This window comes from Equus przewalskii, chromosome 25 (assembly GCF_037783145.1).
Source record: "Equus przewalskii isolate Varuska chromosome 25, EquPr2, whole genome shotgun sequence".
NCBI classification, from domain to species: domain Eukaryota; kingdom Metazoa; phylum Chordata; class Mammalia; order Perissodactyla; family Equidae; genus Equus; species Equus przewalskii.
Window position 1 is genome coordinate 21,941,185 of NC_091855.1, and position 17,513 is coordinate 21,958,697.

Genomic DNA, 17,513 nt, shown 5'->3' on the forward strand with positions numbered 1-17,513 from the left:
TTCTTCTTAAGCCTTTATTTGCCTTTGTTGCAGACTATTGATTGACGTTTATTGAGGCTTTATCTCCGTTCCAGAAATTGCATATTGTATGGAAGTGATGTTTTGGGTTCCTTTGATAGAGATCCCATGTGTTTCCAATCCCAGATACCCTCGTTGGCCAAAGTTCATGAAAGAGGGATTTTTAAACAAGTAACAGTGGTAACAGAACACTTAGGTTTTGAACTTAGAATATACTTAGACCATAAAAGCTGGTTTTCACAGTTTCTTTCGCCATTTGAAGATGGTGTAAAGTGAGTTGCTGACTTGTTTTCCAGACTTTGGCAGGTCCCTTCGCTGAAGAGTCCCTTTTTCCAAAGAGCAGAGCACGACCCAGCGGCCGCCACCCCTCTCCCAAGTCCTGGGGAGTGCAGGGCTGGCCGCGCCTGCGCACATGCAGTTGGGGCGTCCTCGCCACCTGCGCCCTGTCCCCCACCGCCCTGGGTGCTCTGGTGCGGGAGGCCCTTAGGTCCGCATCAGCCAGAGGGGAGGGGCCGGTGGATCGCCTTGCGGGGTGGAACTGACTGAAGGGATGGGAGTCTGGCTGTAAGGGAGGAAGAGGATGAGAAGACCATGGGAGGAAAGGGGTGCAAAACGAACGAGCACTGGAACTCAGCCCGCGGGGGAAACATGGGGGGGAGGGGAATGGGACCCCCACCCCCCACCTCATTCCTGGGGCCACGACCTTCGCCATGAGCCAGGGGACCAGCAAAGGAGCTGTGAATGGGTGAGCAACAGGCTATAAGATGTGCAGGACAAATATTATACAGAAACAGCAAAAGGGACAAGGTTCTGAGTGGGAAATGGCAGGTAATGGGACCAGATCCGTGTCAACAGAACCTTTATATCAAAATCAATTTAAGGCCAATCTGTCTACTGCTATAATTCCAACCATCATCCAGTGCAGAGAACTTCAGAGCTCCCCAACCCATTTGGGAGACGGGTGAGGCATGCCTAGACTTGGAGCAGCCTTTGCCGCTGGGGTTAGGTCTTGGTGGAAGCCAGTCGTCCCACAAAACCTTTTTTAATGCCAAAGTCATGACCATTTGGTGACACATTCTGGACTTTCCAAGGATATGACACAATTATAGCATTCCTTTTCTTATCGTGATATATTTTGGTGCTTTGTTTGACACTTCTTGCATATGCAGGATCCTTCTGGTAAGATCAAGAAAGTGCCAGCATCAAAACTTGAAGAAACAGTGTCGGTGACTTGGAAAAAATCCCAGAGATAATAGTGAAATACTCTTTTAAGATATGCTGCATCACCAGTGCTCTTGGCATGAAGACTGATAACTGCTGGGGAAAACTACAGCCACGATTCTGAGATGAGAAGTGGTTCCGAAGAGTCGGCTTCTGATGGAGAAGGGGATTTGGCGCTCCGTGTCAGTGAGCACTCACACATTCGTCTAGTCCCAGTCGTTCCCACTCTCTCAGGTTCCAGGGCTGGCCTCACCAGACTGGATTTCCCACTGTGCCTTAAGACAAGATAGTATATCAGGATGGGTCGTGGTAGTTCCAGGCCTCACATTGGTGCTGGAGACACAAGGTGGCGTGATGTGTGGACACAGAGCATCCTCCCAGCATTGATGTGACTGGGCTGCTGTGGTTTCTTCCAGCTTGCCTTTAGAGAATAACAAACACTTGACAGCTTGCAAAGCGCTTTTTATTTATATTATTATTTTTCTCTCATGCCATTCTCACGAACCTGGAAAGGAGGGCAGACATTATCAGCACCATTTCGAGCCCCAGTGAGGGAAGAGTTAGGGTGATAATGAAAAGAGAAGTAATCATGTAAGACTTTGAGTACTAAAGATACAAGCAGTTTTGCTTTGGGACACAGGTCACAGTACAGCCAATCACTGAGAAGGTCGTTTGTTTCCAACGCTCTACCCACCCTCCACTTTGCCACGTTGGTGGGTTAGAGTGGCCCCAGGAGAGGATGCTGTGTCTAGCAGAGCAACAGGAGTGACCATTAGAAGAACGGTGTTCTTCCAGCGGACACACATGTTGATAAGCATCTCTTTTAAGGGGCCGTGAAGGATGGACTGCCAGTGGGGAGGTGGCAGTGGGACAGCAGGGTGGGTCTGCCCATGAACCTATGGGAGATACCTCAGGGGCATCCAGAAATAGCTGAGGAAGAGTTGGCAGGGAGAAGGGATGAGTAGCAAGTTCTACAGACCTTTGTGGGGGACTCAGAGTTAAAGAAATTGAGGTCTGGATGTCAGTAGGACCTCATGGCACCTGCAGGCTGGTGAAGTCTGGTAGCAGGGTGTTGTGAAACACTGCCCTTTAGTCTTCTCTTCTCTATGTCATTCAAATTCAAAAATCCTGTCTTTAGTGAAAATGCCATGAAAGATGCTTATAGTGCAGATCTGGGGCAGAATTCCCACTAACTCATGGCCCTGCCTCCCCCTATCCTTCGTGGGGGCAGTGGCTAGAGAAGTCTAGCCACAGGGTTTTGGGGTAGGAGGAAAATAAACAGTTTTTCCCATGTTAGGGTAGAGTACCAGATATGATTTGCTAAAGGCTTCTGCATGACTAGGTTATTAGGCAGAGGTTTTTGCTATTCCAACTAAAGTTGGAATGAGGCGGAATATGGGGTAAACTGCAGCAGCGTAAAGGATTTAGATTAGAGCAGTAAAGGATTTCCCAACATCAAAGGGAAACAGCTTCTCTGCTCTATGGCCATTTTTAAAGGTAAATAGAGAGGCCCCCTGGTCTGCCAGCCTCCCAGGTCTAGTTGAAATGGTGCCCCATATCTCTTTTCCTGAACGCCCACCCTACACCTAAATCCACTGACCTTCCGTGTGTGTTCCATTTCGTCGTTACAGCACTTAACAAAACCCAGCTGTGAACTTCTCAGGGGTAGAGACTGTGTCTTATTCTCCACAGTGTCCCTGACCCTTAGGAGGTACCTAGTACATAGTCAATATCGCTTGGTCTGATCATAAGTGAAAAGCTGTCTTGAGACAGGAGAATATGTTAGTACTCTTTAGAGCAATATGTGTTAGCACTTTTTGAGCTTCGTCTGTGGCCTGGGCTACGAGGGGCTCCAGAGAAACTGTTATGAGGATGAAAGGAGGAAGCATCAAGAGAACATCTGTACAGGGGCTGGTCCCATAAGGCCCCTTCTCCCCTTTGTCCCCTAACTTCTGCGTGCCATTGGGTCTGGAAGCAAAGGGCAGGTGCTCTGCGTGAAGACAAGAGGTCTGAATGATTTCTCAAGAATGGCAAAGGATCTGAGAGAGGTGGATAGTGGAGAAAACGAGCAAAATGCAGGCCCTGCATTGGGATCTGGGAGGGCAACAGAGAAGCCACAGAGCGCTAACGCAAGGTGGTGTCGGAGCATCCTGGTGCCACAGTACAACAACCCATAAGAGCCTCCTCTTTTCTTTGTGGATTCCCGATATCGTCCACTCAGGAGGGGCATCGAATGAGTGTGCACAGCATTGTGCACCACTGCTGTCGGGAACAGTTGCTTCACACCATACCTTGGCACCTTCCTGAAGAAGAAGAAGATGCCAAACCAATCCAGCAGACAAATCAACTCAAGGGAAAGGGGCTAGTCAACCCCTTTGTATAGCAACTGCCTCCCCAGTGGGAAAGAAGTTAGCTCAAGTGATCAAAGGACTCCCTGATGCAAGATCTGGAACATTCCAAAGTCCCTCCTTAAGTGCACAGAGGCTGATCGCATGCTGCAAAGTAGACAAAGAAAGGCAAGGGACTTCTTTTTAAACTGGAATGTGTAAAATAGAGGCGGGGAGGCTGTGAACAGCTCACAAGCAATTACGCAGGAAGACTACAGAACAGACGCAGGGCAGCGCCCGAATACACTGGCAGTGTCAGCTCCAACAAGAGCTATTTAAGAGCTGCTAATTACTGAGATTCCAGTAAGAGCATGTCTTAAAAGTGATTTTGAACTGATTGCAGCTTTTTGAACTGATTGCAGCTGTAAGCTATAAAGGTAGGAATCTAAATAAAAGTGAAAAATCCTTTGATCAAACACAAAGGAAACCTTCCAAATAAAAATACCTTAATTTTACATATACATCATAGCTGTCTGTTTCACACGTGTAAATAAATGATGTATACATATCTATTAAACACATGAGCTCCTGAGACCAGGGACCATACTTATTTATCCTTATAAGTCCTTGCAGTATCTAGCATTGTATCTGGTACGTAGAAGATGCTTACTGAATTGAATTTAATTGAAGCAATTGCTGTATTAATGATTTGATCAGATAGTTGTCACTTTTTATGATACTGGGCCACTATAAGATGAACACTGGGGTAAAGCAATACAAAAGGCCATTTTAATAGCCTCAAATCCAGGAAAACATACCTATTTTTCTAGAAGCCCAAAAGAAATATGCAAATACAGTCATTCTTGAAAGGCGAGCCAACCACTCTACATTCCACCACAGAGACCATATTGATGCCCTGTGCCAGTTGCTAGGCAACCACTTGGTAATTCCCCATTAATAGAGATGGACCAGTCATCTTCTTTCCGGGCTATTTGTGACAGGAGGAGACAACAGGTAAAGGACAGCCAAGAACACCTGCACCTGGATGACACAATCGCTCCTGAAGTGTGATGACAGTGGAGAAAATCCCCATGCCCTGTCAGAAAGTGCCGGAGGGAGAATTTTGTTAAATTATTAGCACAAGACATTCCAGTGAATTTTCTTGCATTTACCCTGTGGGTAAATCCTGTGGGTTATCCTGTTATCCCTGCCCACAAAGCAGGCGGCCAAAAGCACTGTAGTTCTGCATGTGGATGGCTGTCAAGTCAATAAGGGCTCCAGATCAGCGTGTCCATGACTCCAGCTGGGATGAGATTTCACCAGATGAAAGCAGCATTTTAAGTCTCAAAAGGGACACTCAACACCTCAAAGAAAACCAAGTTCTGGGTGAATAAACCACACTTTTTTATACCTGAAGAAAATGCTCTTAGTAATTTCTTTGTTTGGATGTGATTTCCTAGCCATTTCAGGCAAATGAGCTGCCTTGTGAAGACTCCACTCCACGGCACGTACTGACATGGCTGCCTTTGAAACAGGCTGAAAACACGATAAAGCATTGGAGGATGAATAAGGACTGTCTCAAAGCTTCTCTGACATTAAGTAAAAGAGAACTTAAATTTAAATGCCACTTCAAATTTGGGAAGCTAAGAGGATTTCTCTTTTTCACATGAATTTCTAAAAGAACTCCCCCCACCAGGTTTTTTTTTTAAAGAGAATATTTGCCCACCCCCTACTCCCATGAATATATTGAAGTCTTCCTTGGAAATTGCTTGCTTTTCAGTCTCCTGTTTGAGATTTAACTTTGAGATCCTGGTCTCCCCAATCAGGCAATCAGTGGCAGAGAAAGCAGATTCTGAATCGAGATAAAATTAGCCATGTAGTTTTGGTGAACATCGGGGCAAGGCATCCACCCAACATCCGGGGCCCATTTATCCAAACTGTTGTGAGGTTGACTCAAACAAGCCCAGGCGGCCAACCCTGTGGAGTGAAGCCTGTCGCAGGGACCAGCCCTGCCTGGCCAGTGTGCAAAGGTCCTGGGCACGTCTCTGTCTGCAAAGTAAAGCCACCACATCCGACATCTCCACTGCCCACCAGCTTTTAGGAGTCTTAATGGAATTCCAAACAGAGTCAGCCAAGAGTCAAATCAAACGTTAGGGAGGACGATGCAAGGGCATTCTTGAGCAAATGCTCTGATGGAAAAGATCTTCCAATGACTAGGGGTGGGGTGGGGTGGGGCAGGAGGAGCAACAGAGGCTCTGGAATTTCTGTGGCAGAATTCCAAGTGTGGAGCAAACCTGTCAGCAGCGGCTCCCTTCGCTCCTCCTTCTCATATGCCTCAAATGACACATATGGTTATGTGCACAAGGTGTGGAGGTGGCAGAGAGCAGACCGTGTCAGGGAACTGACAAAAGAAAAGGAGATCTCCAGTTGGTCCTTGTACCATGTCCTGGAAGCGACTCCCTCCCCTGGTTGGTGGTGTCTTCCTTCTCTGGAGTCCTGTCAGTGATGTGTGAGCCCACTGTTAAATTTTCAGGAAGCTGGGGTCCCATTGATGTCAAGTTGGTTGAACACTTACTATGTAGAATTTGCTTTGTGGGAGAAAAACATTAGATATAATTCCTGCCCTGAAGGAGCTCAGGCTCCAGTGGGGGAGACAGATCGGTACGCGAGAAATCACAGTGCAAACCAGTCTGGATGAAGCCACAGGAGACAGAATGTGTCCAATCTGGGGAATAATTAATGTTTGTGCGGAGGCTGCTCCTGACCTTGGGCTTTGTAGCCAGCTTCCTATTACTGAAGTGTCAGGTTCTGCTCAAGAGCCCCAGGTCCGTCTGGCGTTCTGCTGTGGCGGCCTGTCTTCCCTGCCTTTCGGCAATGCCATGCCGGGGAACTCAGCTGGAGTCCAGAGGCTGTTTACAGAAGGGAGGGAAACCTGCAAGGCAAGATACAAGGCCAAGGAGAACCTATAAGTCAAAAATCAGATGGTTCCACACAAAGGGGCAACTGCACAGCTTTCTGGGTCATCTAGAGAAAGAAAGAAGTTGAGAGTTTAAATCAAAGACTTCACATTTAGTGGGGGGAGATGACACTTTTAAAATCTTTCCACTAAAAAGATTCTAGATAGGGTATCTAACAAGTAAAAGGCACTGCTGAGTGGTGTGGGAAGAAACGTGGGTTGAAACCAGTACATACCCCCCACACAAGAAATATCTCTACCAAGTGCCGAGTGAAAGAAAGAGGACCAGATGGAGGTGTCTTCTGCAAAGCTTGCCTATTCAGTGCCCAGTCTCCATCCCTGGCATCCTTTCCCACACACGTGTCTGTACCTACTGCCCTCCAGCTCCCCATGAGCCTCCTCCTTAGCACGGCAGGAAAGGGCATGGTGGTACCATTTCCACTTTAACATGGAGGCAGTCTGGCAGGGTGGCTAAAAGCAGGGACTCTGCAATTCAAATTCTGGCTCCATCACTTACCACCAGTGAGCTCGGCAAGTGACATGGCCTCTTTACCTTGCTTTCCTCCTCCGTAAAATGAGAATAATGATACCACGTTCATCTCATAGGACTGCGTGAGGATTACATGAGTAAATCTAGGCCAATCACTTAGGATAGTGTCCGGCAAATAGTAAGCACTCTGTTAGCTGTTACTATGAAAGAATTTGTCTTGGGTTCTAGAGTATTTGCATCTTGAGCAATTATACTTAAAAGGAATTTCAGGTATTGGCAAGATGATGGAGAATTATTTGTGAGGGGTTTCCATTGCCCTTGAAATAAAATCTGTGCCTATAAATTACTGTCCTGACTATAACTTGAATGTTATCCTTTTATTGTTCCTGCTCTTCCAGAGAGCCCGTAAGAATCTGAGCCAAGAACCAACCTAGCTGCTGGGGGCGCCTACTCACCTGACTGCTAAGGAAAAGATCACACATCCCGCTATCGTCCACCTCTCTCTGCCAGCCTGGGACATGTAGCTCCCTCTGCCCACACACAGGCCGGAGCCCCTCTCCCCTTCTCTCACTGACCCATGGCTCTGGGATTCTGGAGCATCTGCACACCTACCATTCCATCAAATCCTCTTGAAAAAGTGTGAAGTGGTGAGCACCAGTAAGGCTAGATGCTAACTTCAGCCAAGAGTATAACTATTTGACAGATGGCCAAGCTACAGTTCAGAAAAATAAAGTAGATGGTTCTCAAATGCCAGCCTCATGGCAATGTTTTCACTGCTCCTCAGCAAAACTGGAAAGATAAGAATAATGCAGTGAGTTTTTCATAAAGCAGAAATTATTCAATTTTTAAATTGTGAGCTCACAGCCTATCTCCCTCCCTGAGTATATGTGGGTAAGATGTTGAAATGCCCCTTCCTTTAAAAAATGATATTGATAGGAGCTGGCATTTGAAACCAGATCTTTTGAATACTTCCACTGCTGTTATACTATCTTAACTACTTTCAAATAATTTTAAAATAACTTTAATTTTAAATTCAATATTAAATATTAAAGTATTAAACACTTATTTATAGATATTTTAAAGTATACAATATACTGTATACTTTAAAATATCTTCAAATAAAGCTCAACACAGGGTTAACTCTTCATGGCAGGGTTGAAAACTCAAATCCTCACACGAAGCGGGCAGGGTAACAAATTAATGAAATAGGCTGGGCGGAGGCACAGTTTCTGACCTCCAGTCTGTCCACTCTGTGACAGGAGAAAGGAAAAGCGGCTGATTCGCAAATCCTTAAGTGTAGCATTTAAGGGAGCAGGTCTCCCCCTGCTGGCAGTGATGGTGGCAAAATGAGCCTTGAACCACAACTGGTACCGAGGACTCAAATTAGAAAGGACTCTACAGCAAGAAGTGGCGCTTGGAAACCCATTCTCCGTCATGGGAACCTTAGCCTAGACCAGAGTGTGACAGCGAAGATTAAAGAACTCATCAACAGAGATGCTGATTGACAAACTCTGGCGAATTAACATAGAAAGGAAGAAAACTTTTTACATTGGTTTGGCCATTATTTTTATAATATTCAGTTTCATGAATTATTTATTCTATACATCTAATTACATAGAACCACACAGTGGTTCAATAAAAATTATGGCTCTCAGTAAACTGGTCTGATTCATTTGGTTCCATGACCAAACTTGTCTTTGAAGTTCGAGTTATCGATACAGCATGGCTGTCTGCTCGTAAGGTAAGTAGAATCACGGCAGTTTGATTTATTTGCACCTTTGGAGGACTAAAATAATCCTCATGCTTTTGCTTATTTCATTAATTCTCTTTCGCCTAGTCTGTATGATGCTCTCACCCACTTCCATTACTGTAAATCCAACTTTTATCTGTCCTTCTTAAAGCTTTAGCTCCTGGTCTCTTCCTCCTCCAACAACAAACAAAAATCAAGCTGAAGGTTATTGTTTTACTCCCTTGATTTTATTAATTACCTTTTCTTCAAAATCCTCTGGCATTTAGCAGATTCTCTCTCATCCTGTTTACTAGAGCAGGTCTTTATTTCCCATATCAGATTCTAAGGCTATTTGAAGGCAAAGACTGTTTTATTCTGCCTCAAAAAGAGGCAATATGGCTTAACACTTAAGATCCTGGGTTTAGTAGTGTGTCATCACCGGCATAAACTTCAGCACCCTCCTCTATAAACTGGAAATAATAGCACCGATCTTATAAATTTCTAGAGGCATCATAAGAGAATGCATGCAACGCTGCCTGGCTCTTAATTACTTGATAATTGTTTACTATTGTTTTCACTTCCTCCATCTCCTCAACAAAAGCCTAACATGCTGTAGGCGTTCAATTATTATTTGTTGGTAGAGCTTATGCTAATAAATGCATTCATATCTAGGAATGCATTAGCATTATCTGTGTCTGGAGAATTACCGTGATTTAACGGTGACCTCTCAGCGCTCAGAAAGGCTTAGATTACCAACAGAGGGCGATTTCCCCTTTCCCCGTCATCTAGATCGGAGCTACCCAATTCAATTTTCTGCGACACTGGCATGCGGCTGTCCAATAAGATAGCCATTAGCTGTATATGGTTATAAAGATTTGAATGTGGCTAGTGCAGCGGAGAGGCGGAAGTTTTTTCACTTTAAAGAGCTCAATATCCTCTGGTTGCTACTGGACAGGGCAGCTCTAGATCTGGCCTCCACCTTGCAGCCTCTTTAGATTCACCCGTGTAGAAATATTTCCTAATCTAAGAAGTAACCCTCACTGACTCAACGCATCAGAACTTCAACTGATCCCAACCCCTTTTTTTAATCTTCAGCTGTTCCACGTGTGTGACGCTTCACCAAGCGCTGGCATGAGAAACAGCATCCATATAAAACCCAACATCTTGGACAGTCGCACGGGACAGAGTGAGTCACACATCAAATGATATGCAACCATCCAACAGAAATACTGACGGCGCCCCAGCCTCGCGGAGCCCTGTCTCCAGAGGTAGGCGGGGACGCACCCCAGCCGCCGCGACAGGCGTGACAGAAGCGCGAGCCGCGTGCGGGGCGGTGGGGACACGGCTGCCTCCCACGCCCCCGCCCCGCCACCGGCTCGCATGGCCTGTCCCGGTCCCCACCCCTAACGGACAAGCAGAAAGAGCCGTTCCCTCCGGCCGCCCTCCACCGCTCCCGCAGGAGAACCACGCCTCCCGCCATGTGTGCTAGAGGCCGACCCGCTGCCGGCTTCTCCAAACCCCGCCTCGAAACCCTGCCCGGCGGCTCGTCGCTCAAGGTCCCCGGTACAAAATGGCGGCAGGGCCTGGGGGACCGACCATAGAGACGTCGGCCCTCTGCGGAGAGAGCGCCAGTCCTGTCGGGACGCACGCCCTCCCCCGAGAGGCGCGCCGGCCTCGCCTTCCGGCGGAGGCGGGAACAAGGAGCGCCTCCTAGGGCCCTTCTAGGAGCACAGCGGGCAGTCTCTATGGTGCAGGGTCCTCCGAGCAGAGTCACGTGGCTGGAGAAAGCCCCGCGGAGGCAGGGGAGGAGAAATGGGCGGGAGGCGGCTGGGATAGCTCGGGACGCCGCGACGACGGGGTTGTCATGGAGCCGCGGGGCCGGGCTCGCGCATGCGCCACCAGACCCGCCAGTCTGGTCGTGGAGCGGCGACCCCGGCCCTAGGTGAGGAAGGGACTGCTGGGCGCGGGGCAGGGTTTGGGTGAGGAGCTGGGGAAGGAGGTGGGAGTAGGGGAGAGAAGAGGGGGAGCGAGGTGGGCCAGAGAGAGACCAGGGACTCTCGGGAGACAGAAGGCCAAACGGTTGGAGCGGGAGGTGGTGCGTCCCTCCCGCATTGAGTCGGTGGGTTTGGCTAGGAGGGGCGAGACTGCGTGGGAGAGGGCATCGCGGGTGGGGAGGGGGCTGGGGCCGGCCTGGGGGGCTTGTGCGAGGAGTCGGTGGGGGAACACCGTTGGGGCGGTGGGCCCTGTTCCCCTGCTGGGCTTCCGGGCGCCGGGAGAGCCTGGAGGCCTGCCGGGCTGTGAGCAGGGTGCAGGGTATGAGCAGGTGAGTGGGCGCGGGAGCTGGTAACCCGGTGAGGGTCCTGGGCCTCCAGTTTCGGGGTGGAGGTAGTGCCCCGTTCTGGGCCCGGGGCACAGGTGTGCTGTCTTTTCTGGAGACCTGCTGTCACTCCCTTTGCTGGTTATTTCTCCTGGGTGGCCAACTTGCCAGGCGTGGTGCCAGGGAGAGGAGAGGTGGGGGAGTACGTGGGTAGTGCCAAGTGAGGAATTAATGGTTAGTGGGTGGGTTGGGGGGAGCTCTAATTGCAGACCCAGGGCACAGGCCCCAGCCAGTGATTGCCCAAGTCCTGGCAGTAGGCATTGCCTGGGCGTTTGCCTGGGAGGCTGGTAGTATGCCAGTCACAGCACAGTCCTAGGGTCTGCCCAGTTCTGCCCTGCTGAGCTGGCAGGCTGGTGGATGCCTGGAGGGTGCTCCTGCTGTCTGGCACAGATGCAGCGTGGGCTGGTGCGAGTGGGGGGGTGGGCGCTGTTACTGTGGGCCCTCTCAAAGCTGGGATTTGAGAAAGTTCTCTGATATTATTTCCTCTTTGAAAGAGGAGAATGGAGTGAGCCATACCTGGTTCCAAATAGAGGACATTGTATGGAATCAGGGTTCAGGATTTTTGACCTGAATTTGCAGCCAAGTTGGGAAATGAAAATGGATGTGAAGGGGAAGATGAATATTAGAGATTTCAGTAGATGGGTTTTTTTTGTTGTTGTTCTCTGTTAAATTGCGCACACATTCCCCCAGAATGGTATCTCTGAATGTGCAGACCAAGAGACAGTGACTTCAGAGAAACCTAGTAATGTATTTATAATTCTCACTGGGATTACTCGTGGTTTTCTGGGTGTTAAGGTCTTAATTTTCTGTGGCCTTATCACTTTATTGTGTTTAAGCCTCTGCTCGTGCTTTCACCTCACACCTCCGTCTGCGCACGCATGTTATACACGTGACACATTTTAAAAGGAACTTGAGCTCTCAGGAAAGTTGCCAAGTATCTATAAAAGGAGAAGTCTGAGAGCAGCATTTCAGATCCTTTTCTTGTAAACCTTGGGTCTCCTTTTTATCACAAGCCTAAATCTCCATAGAGACTGTCTGTGCATTAGACCAGTCTTTGATTTGGTTGGTGGATTTCTCCCTGAGGTTTCATCTTAGAGTAAGGAGTAGGTGAGAGGTCAGTTTCCTGCGGGAGACCAGACCTGGCAGTTAGATCTTGAGGTGACCATGGTGTTAGGAAATGCGGCATCTTGACCTTCAAGCTGTTCACGTATTTCGGTGACAACTAAGCTGCTAGGGCTGTCAGCAAGACTCAGCAGGACAGAAGATTTGTTGGAATTTATTATTCTGCTGAGTACCTCACACATTAATTCCTGGGGGCTGAGGCTGCAGAGATGAAAAAACAACTCTTGAGGTTGAGGAGACAAACAAATAATTAGAATGTAAGAAGTGCATGATGTAAGAAGTGCAAAAATAAAAGAGCCAAATGCTGTGGAGCACTTGTTAGAATTTCATCTAATACCTATTTATAGAAACCTCTATGCTTATTGATTCACTTTCCATTATGAGTTTTAGTGTGTACTGGTCTCTCTGGGAACCTTTTGGACAACGTGCTACGTATGTACTTATAAGAGGCCCGATTAGGGTCAAGTCTGACACTTGGGAGCTTAAGTTGGAGGCCTTCTAATGCAGAGTCAGGCACGTGGGGGTCTGAGATGTTTGTAAAGCGGTGTTAGTGGTTTCCAGTCTGTGCCAGGCAGCTGAGATGGCTCAGCGGGTAGGAGCTTGGTAACCCAGTTTTCAACCCCTAGTCAGCTTATGAGCATCTACCTTTATTGTAAGATAATACCAAAGAGGAGGAAGAATCTTCTTGAGGTTTTCAGACTGCCATTGCACGGCCCTGGGTTTGAGAGCTCTGGTAGTAAATGCCATCACTGTCTGCTTCTCTCTTGTTGAGGGCCTCGTATGGAGCTGTGTATGAGTGGGTCGCTTGTTCACAGCCTCATTGATGTCCTCAGTGCCACTCCCTGGAGGGACTTGCTTCTCTCAGAGAAGAGAGGTCAAGGTGGCATGTAGCCCTTCATTCTCCATCCCACTTGAACCTCTCTGGGACACTAAGGCCTCCTGCTGCTTAAAGAGAACTTTACTTAGGACAGAGGCATTCATGTTTTTAGTCACTTTCACATGCAAAGTAGTCAAGTTACTATCCTATAGTAGATTATGTGTTCTTTATTTCCCACTGCCACCAATTCCCAGGATCTAAAATTTTTGCATCTGTACTCCTGTTAACCTGTTTGTCAACGTTTCAGTGTTTTGATTCCCCAATCAATATTGTCCTGCAAATTCTCTATGAGCCAGAATACATTGCTGTGTATCTTTAGCTCTGTTGACTACAGTTTAAAAACAGTAACAAGATCTTTTTTGTTGTCTCGTCACAAGGGTTGTAGAAGACTAGATTGGGATGCTTTATCTAAAATACCTGTAGGGGCCGGCCCCGCGGCCGAGTGGGTAAGTTCACGCGCTCCGCTTCTGTGGCCCAGGGTTTCACCGGTTCAGATCCTGGGCGTGGACATGGCACCGCTCATCAGGCCACGCTGAGGTGGTGCCCCACATAGCACAACCAGAAGGACCCACAACTGAAAATAGACAGCTATGGACTGGGGGGCTTTGGGGAGAAAAAGGAAAAAAAATAACCCGTAAAATAATCCATGTTTAGTAAGATACTAGGAAACTTTGTCAAGTTCTTAGTTAGTTGCAACATGAGCTGCCTCCCTCATCTGAATCAACAGCAGAGACAGACTCGAATAAGTCTGCCTGCCCATCCGCAAGCTACGTCTGCTTCCCTTTTGAATAAGCCTCCTGTTCACCTTCAGACAGTATTATTTCAGGAAAATGAAACTGTGCTCATTTGTTGAGTTTCATACAAAAGGCTTCTGATTTAATTAGAGATACAGTTTTACATTTTAGTCTACTTTTTCAACTGGATTGTCTGTGCTGTCACACTTCATAGCCATCCAACAGAGAGACGTTCCTTTTGCACAGTGCTGTGCGAGATGTGACAGTGCCATTGTGGATCTTTTATGCACACAGTACTAAACGTGACCTGTCAAAGAGTGCATGGTTACACATGGATTGAATGGGGATGCCAGTCCCCTTAAATGAGTTAGATATGGCATAAAATAATTTTTCCTTGGAACTATGCTTAAAATTAAAATCAGCATGTGTCCTCTTTAGTCCCCTTCTACTGAATGCAAAAGTCTGAGCGAGAAGGTCACTCAAGGATGCTCATAAGCATCCCTGTCTTCTGTTTATTTTGAATCCCTCCCCTGCTTCTGGAGTGGTTGATGTTCTTCACTAGATCCTGTCTTAGCGGGGATGTTCAGACGTGGCATTTCGGGGTATTCCAGGTGCAGTGCTGTTTGGCAGGGGCTCGTGTCTCCACTCAGAAGGACAAATGGATGGAGTCACGCATGTCTTCAGATGTTACCAGGCATTGCGTACACCTGCTGTCTCAGTCCATTCAGTCTGCTATAACAAAATGCCACAGACTGGGTAGCTTATAAACCACAGAAATTTATTTCTCACAGTTCTAGAGGGTGGTAGTCCGAGTTCAGAGTGCTGACGCAGTCCAGTGAGGGTCCTCTTCCGGGTCACAGACTTCTCACTGTCCTCTCCTGGTCGACCAGGCTACAGCTTTATAAGGCACTAATCCCATTTGTGAGGGTCCACTCTCATGACCTGAGCCCCTCCACAAGGCCCCAAATACCATCTTCTTTGGGGGTTAGGTTTCAACATATGAATTTGCAGGAACACAAACATTCAGCCCGTAGTACCCACCCAATTTTGTTAATGTCATTTTCTCTCTTGGCTGCCTCCTCTCTTGATCCCTGCAGTATGCTGTGTTCTTAGCATGCCAGCCTTATAGCTGCCGTTCCTTGGTGACCCTCATGGCCTTGTTAAAACATCTGGAAGGATCTCAGCCCCTGCCAGCCCTTTGAAGGGCTCATTTTTCTCATTCTTTGCACTGTTAGCCTAGTTCTGGATCTGCCATGGACAAGCTGTATGTCACTAGGGCAAATCTAGTCTTCTCTCCTGGGCTTCCGACTCGTACCTGTGACAGCCCGCCCAGCAGCTCCCTTGGACGACCCACTCGCTTCTTTCTACGTGGCCCAAACTGAACCAGCCTAGCCACCCTACCCAATCCCTTCTGTGCTCTTCTTGGGCTCCCTATCTTAGAAGATGGTACCGCCATCTACCCCCCAACATACGCTCACCAAGCCCCAGCAAGTCAGCCTCCTAATATGTCTCCACTGGCACCACCTCCGTTCGCCTGGACAACTGTGGTAGCACCCCGATAATCTCATTGCCGCTCTGGCCTCTCTCCACTTCAGTCTCAGTCCAGCATCCAAAATGCTTTTAAAATGCAAATTGATCATGTCAATCTTCTGGTTAAAATTTTTCCATGGTTTCCCAGTGCTCTTCGTACCCAGGTCTTTACGACACGGGTTACAATGCACTGCCTGTCCATCACCCACTGACCCCTCCAGTATCAGAGCATGACCTTCTCCACCCCCCGCGCTGTGCTCTGGCCTCCCTGGCCTTTCAGCTCTCAGAAGGTGTCAGGCTCCTTGCCCCCTTCGGGCCTCCACACTTGCCCCGTCCCCTTCCCTGGCTAACTCTCATCCTCCGGATCCCAGCTAGAGGTCACTGCCTCAGGGCAGCCTGCCCTTCCCTGTGCCCCCAGACTGTTAGCCCCTCCGCTTCAGAGCTCTTATCAAAATAGCAGTTAACTAATTGTATGGTTACTTGGTTCGTGTCTGTCTCTCTCTAGACCGAAGCTCCAGGAAGGTAGTGACCGTGTCCGTTCTGTTCACTCTGTCCCCAGTCCTAGCACAATGCCTGATTCAGAGCAGGCTCTTGAGAAATAGTTTTAAATGACTGAGTGTAACTTCTCTGAGCTCAGCTTCTTCCTCTGTAAAATGGGATGGCAGCTGAGGAGGCCCTCGTGAGGCTCAGGTGAGATAACGTGAATAGCAGCAATGTTACGGGCTTTTATACAATCACAGCTTGTTATTTGTGATCTTACTTGTGCAAAAAAGTGCTTTTTAGGGCAAAATGTAGCATGCGTATACAAGGAGTTGTTTTTACTCTGTTCAGTACCTCATCCAAAGAAGGAAAAGGTTAATTTGAGAAAGTGCACTATGGGAGGCAGCCTAAGTCAGGGCCCGCACTTGCAGCCTGGGAAAGCTGGCCTGTCCAGGTGGGCACGACCTCTCCTCCTTGGGGAGCAGGGGCTTAGTTACCCATTCCGAGAAGCCTGATCAGACGTGCCTTTGTTAGCAATTTACAAAGCTTCCACTGCATGTGGACGTGTGCCTTGAATCTAGAATGGAATCAGAGGGCAGCGAGAGGACAGTGACCTCCTCTGGGCAGAAACTCTTCTACTGTTGGTAAACTTTGAAGCCTCAGAAACTACAGAGGAAGTGGGCGAGGCCATGTCCTTTGCCCTGACTTCACTCACCATGTGGCTCACCTGCGCCAGCCCTCTGGGCAGTGGCTTCTTATGTAATTGTTGTTTTTCACAGGGCGATCCAGATGAAAAGAGTACTGATGAGTCCACTTCCGGCCTAGTAAAACATGGAGAGGAAAAACCCATCCAGAGAAGGCCCCAGAAGACTCTCGGCCAAGCTCGGCAAAGGTGCCGAGATGAAGAAAGTGGCCCGTCAACACGGTGTGGCAGCTGCTGAGTCAGATAAGGACTCTGGATTTTCAGGTTAAAAATGCTTTAGTCTTTCTACATTATAATGAGCGGTTTGCCTGAAAAACGTCCTCCCTAAACCCCATTTGTGTGATAAGGATGGAACGCTTTCACGTGCAGGATAAATAACTATCTGCTCTCTTAAAATAGTAATCCTGATGCCATATGGCAGGCTACCCATCAGAGTCACCTGGGCTCAGTTCCTTCCGAGGGAATGATCTTTCATCTTACATTTCCAGCTGTTACAAGTGGTTACTAGAAAAAGAGATTTAAATACTCATAATTCTGTTGTCTTAGCACCTTTTTCATAAGAATAGTTGCATTGCCGGAAGAAAAATACTATTGCATGTTGTCACCATGTAACAAATTAAACAAAAGTAGTGTATAGTCTAAGATAACGTTTTTGCTGAGAAAGTAATTTTGCTGGGTTTAAACACGTTTCCCCCACACCCATCCCGGCTGGTGTCTGTGCATTTTGCGTTTGGACTCTGAGCCCCCACCCCGTTCCAAACCTGCGAATCTCTGAGAGACAAGAAAGTAGCACAGTTTTCCTCACTAGTTTGTCCTGAACCCTCCTGAAAGCGCTAGCTGCATGCCCAGTGAATCTTGACTTTTGTGCTGAGGCTCTCTTTAATTTCCAGATTTGAGGGTCGTGATTTGAATATGGCTCTAGTGTCAACATCTTTGGTCCAGGGGATAC

General features: G+C 47.9%; 1 protein-coding gene and 1 long non-coding RNA gene across 6 annotated transcripts in view; one reads left to right on the forward strand and one right to left on the reverse strand.

Moving 5' to 3' along the window:
- On the reverse strand, positions 1 to 10,334 carry LOC103561652 (uncharacterized). Of its 3 annotated transcripts, none has more exons than XR_011533062.1 (4): positions 9,001 to 10,011; positions 7,625 to 7,801; positions 4,385 to 6,498; positions 1 to 1,744 (listed from the first exon to the last, which is right to left on the reverse strand). It is a non-coding gene; the product is annotated as an uncharacterized lncRNA (long non-coding RNA). The 3 variants fall into 3 exon arrangements; XR_011533061.1 differs by lacking the exon at positions 1 to 1,744 and adding an exon at positions 10,239 to 10,334 and having other exon boundaries at positions 4,194 to 6,498; positions 9,001 to 9,211; XR_547493.2 differs by lacking the exon at positions 1 to 1,744 and having other exon boundaries at positions 4,194 to 6,498; positions 9,001 to 9,956.
- Positions 9,970 to 17,513, forward strand: part of CIPC (CLOCK interacting pacemaker) — an 18,752-nt gene continuing 11,208 nt past the window's right edge. The window contains exons 1-2 of one of the 3 annotated variants that reach the window (XM_008536405.2): positions 9,970 to 10,683; positions 16,641 to 16,828. In XM_008536405.2, coding sequence (XP_008534627.1) covers positions 16,693 to 16,828 — 136 coding nt within the window. In that variant the 5' untranslated portion in view covers positions 9,970 to 10,683; positions 16,641 to 16,692. Of the gene's footprint in view, positions 10,861 to 16,640; positions 16,829 to 17,513 lie in introns of all 3 variants that reach the window. The other 2 variants (XM_070594298.1, XM_070594297.1) reach the window with 2 other exon arrangements.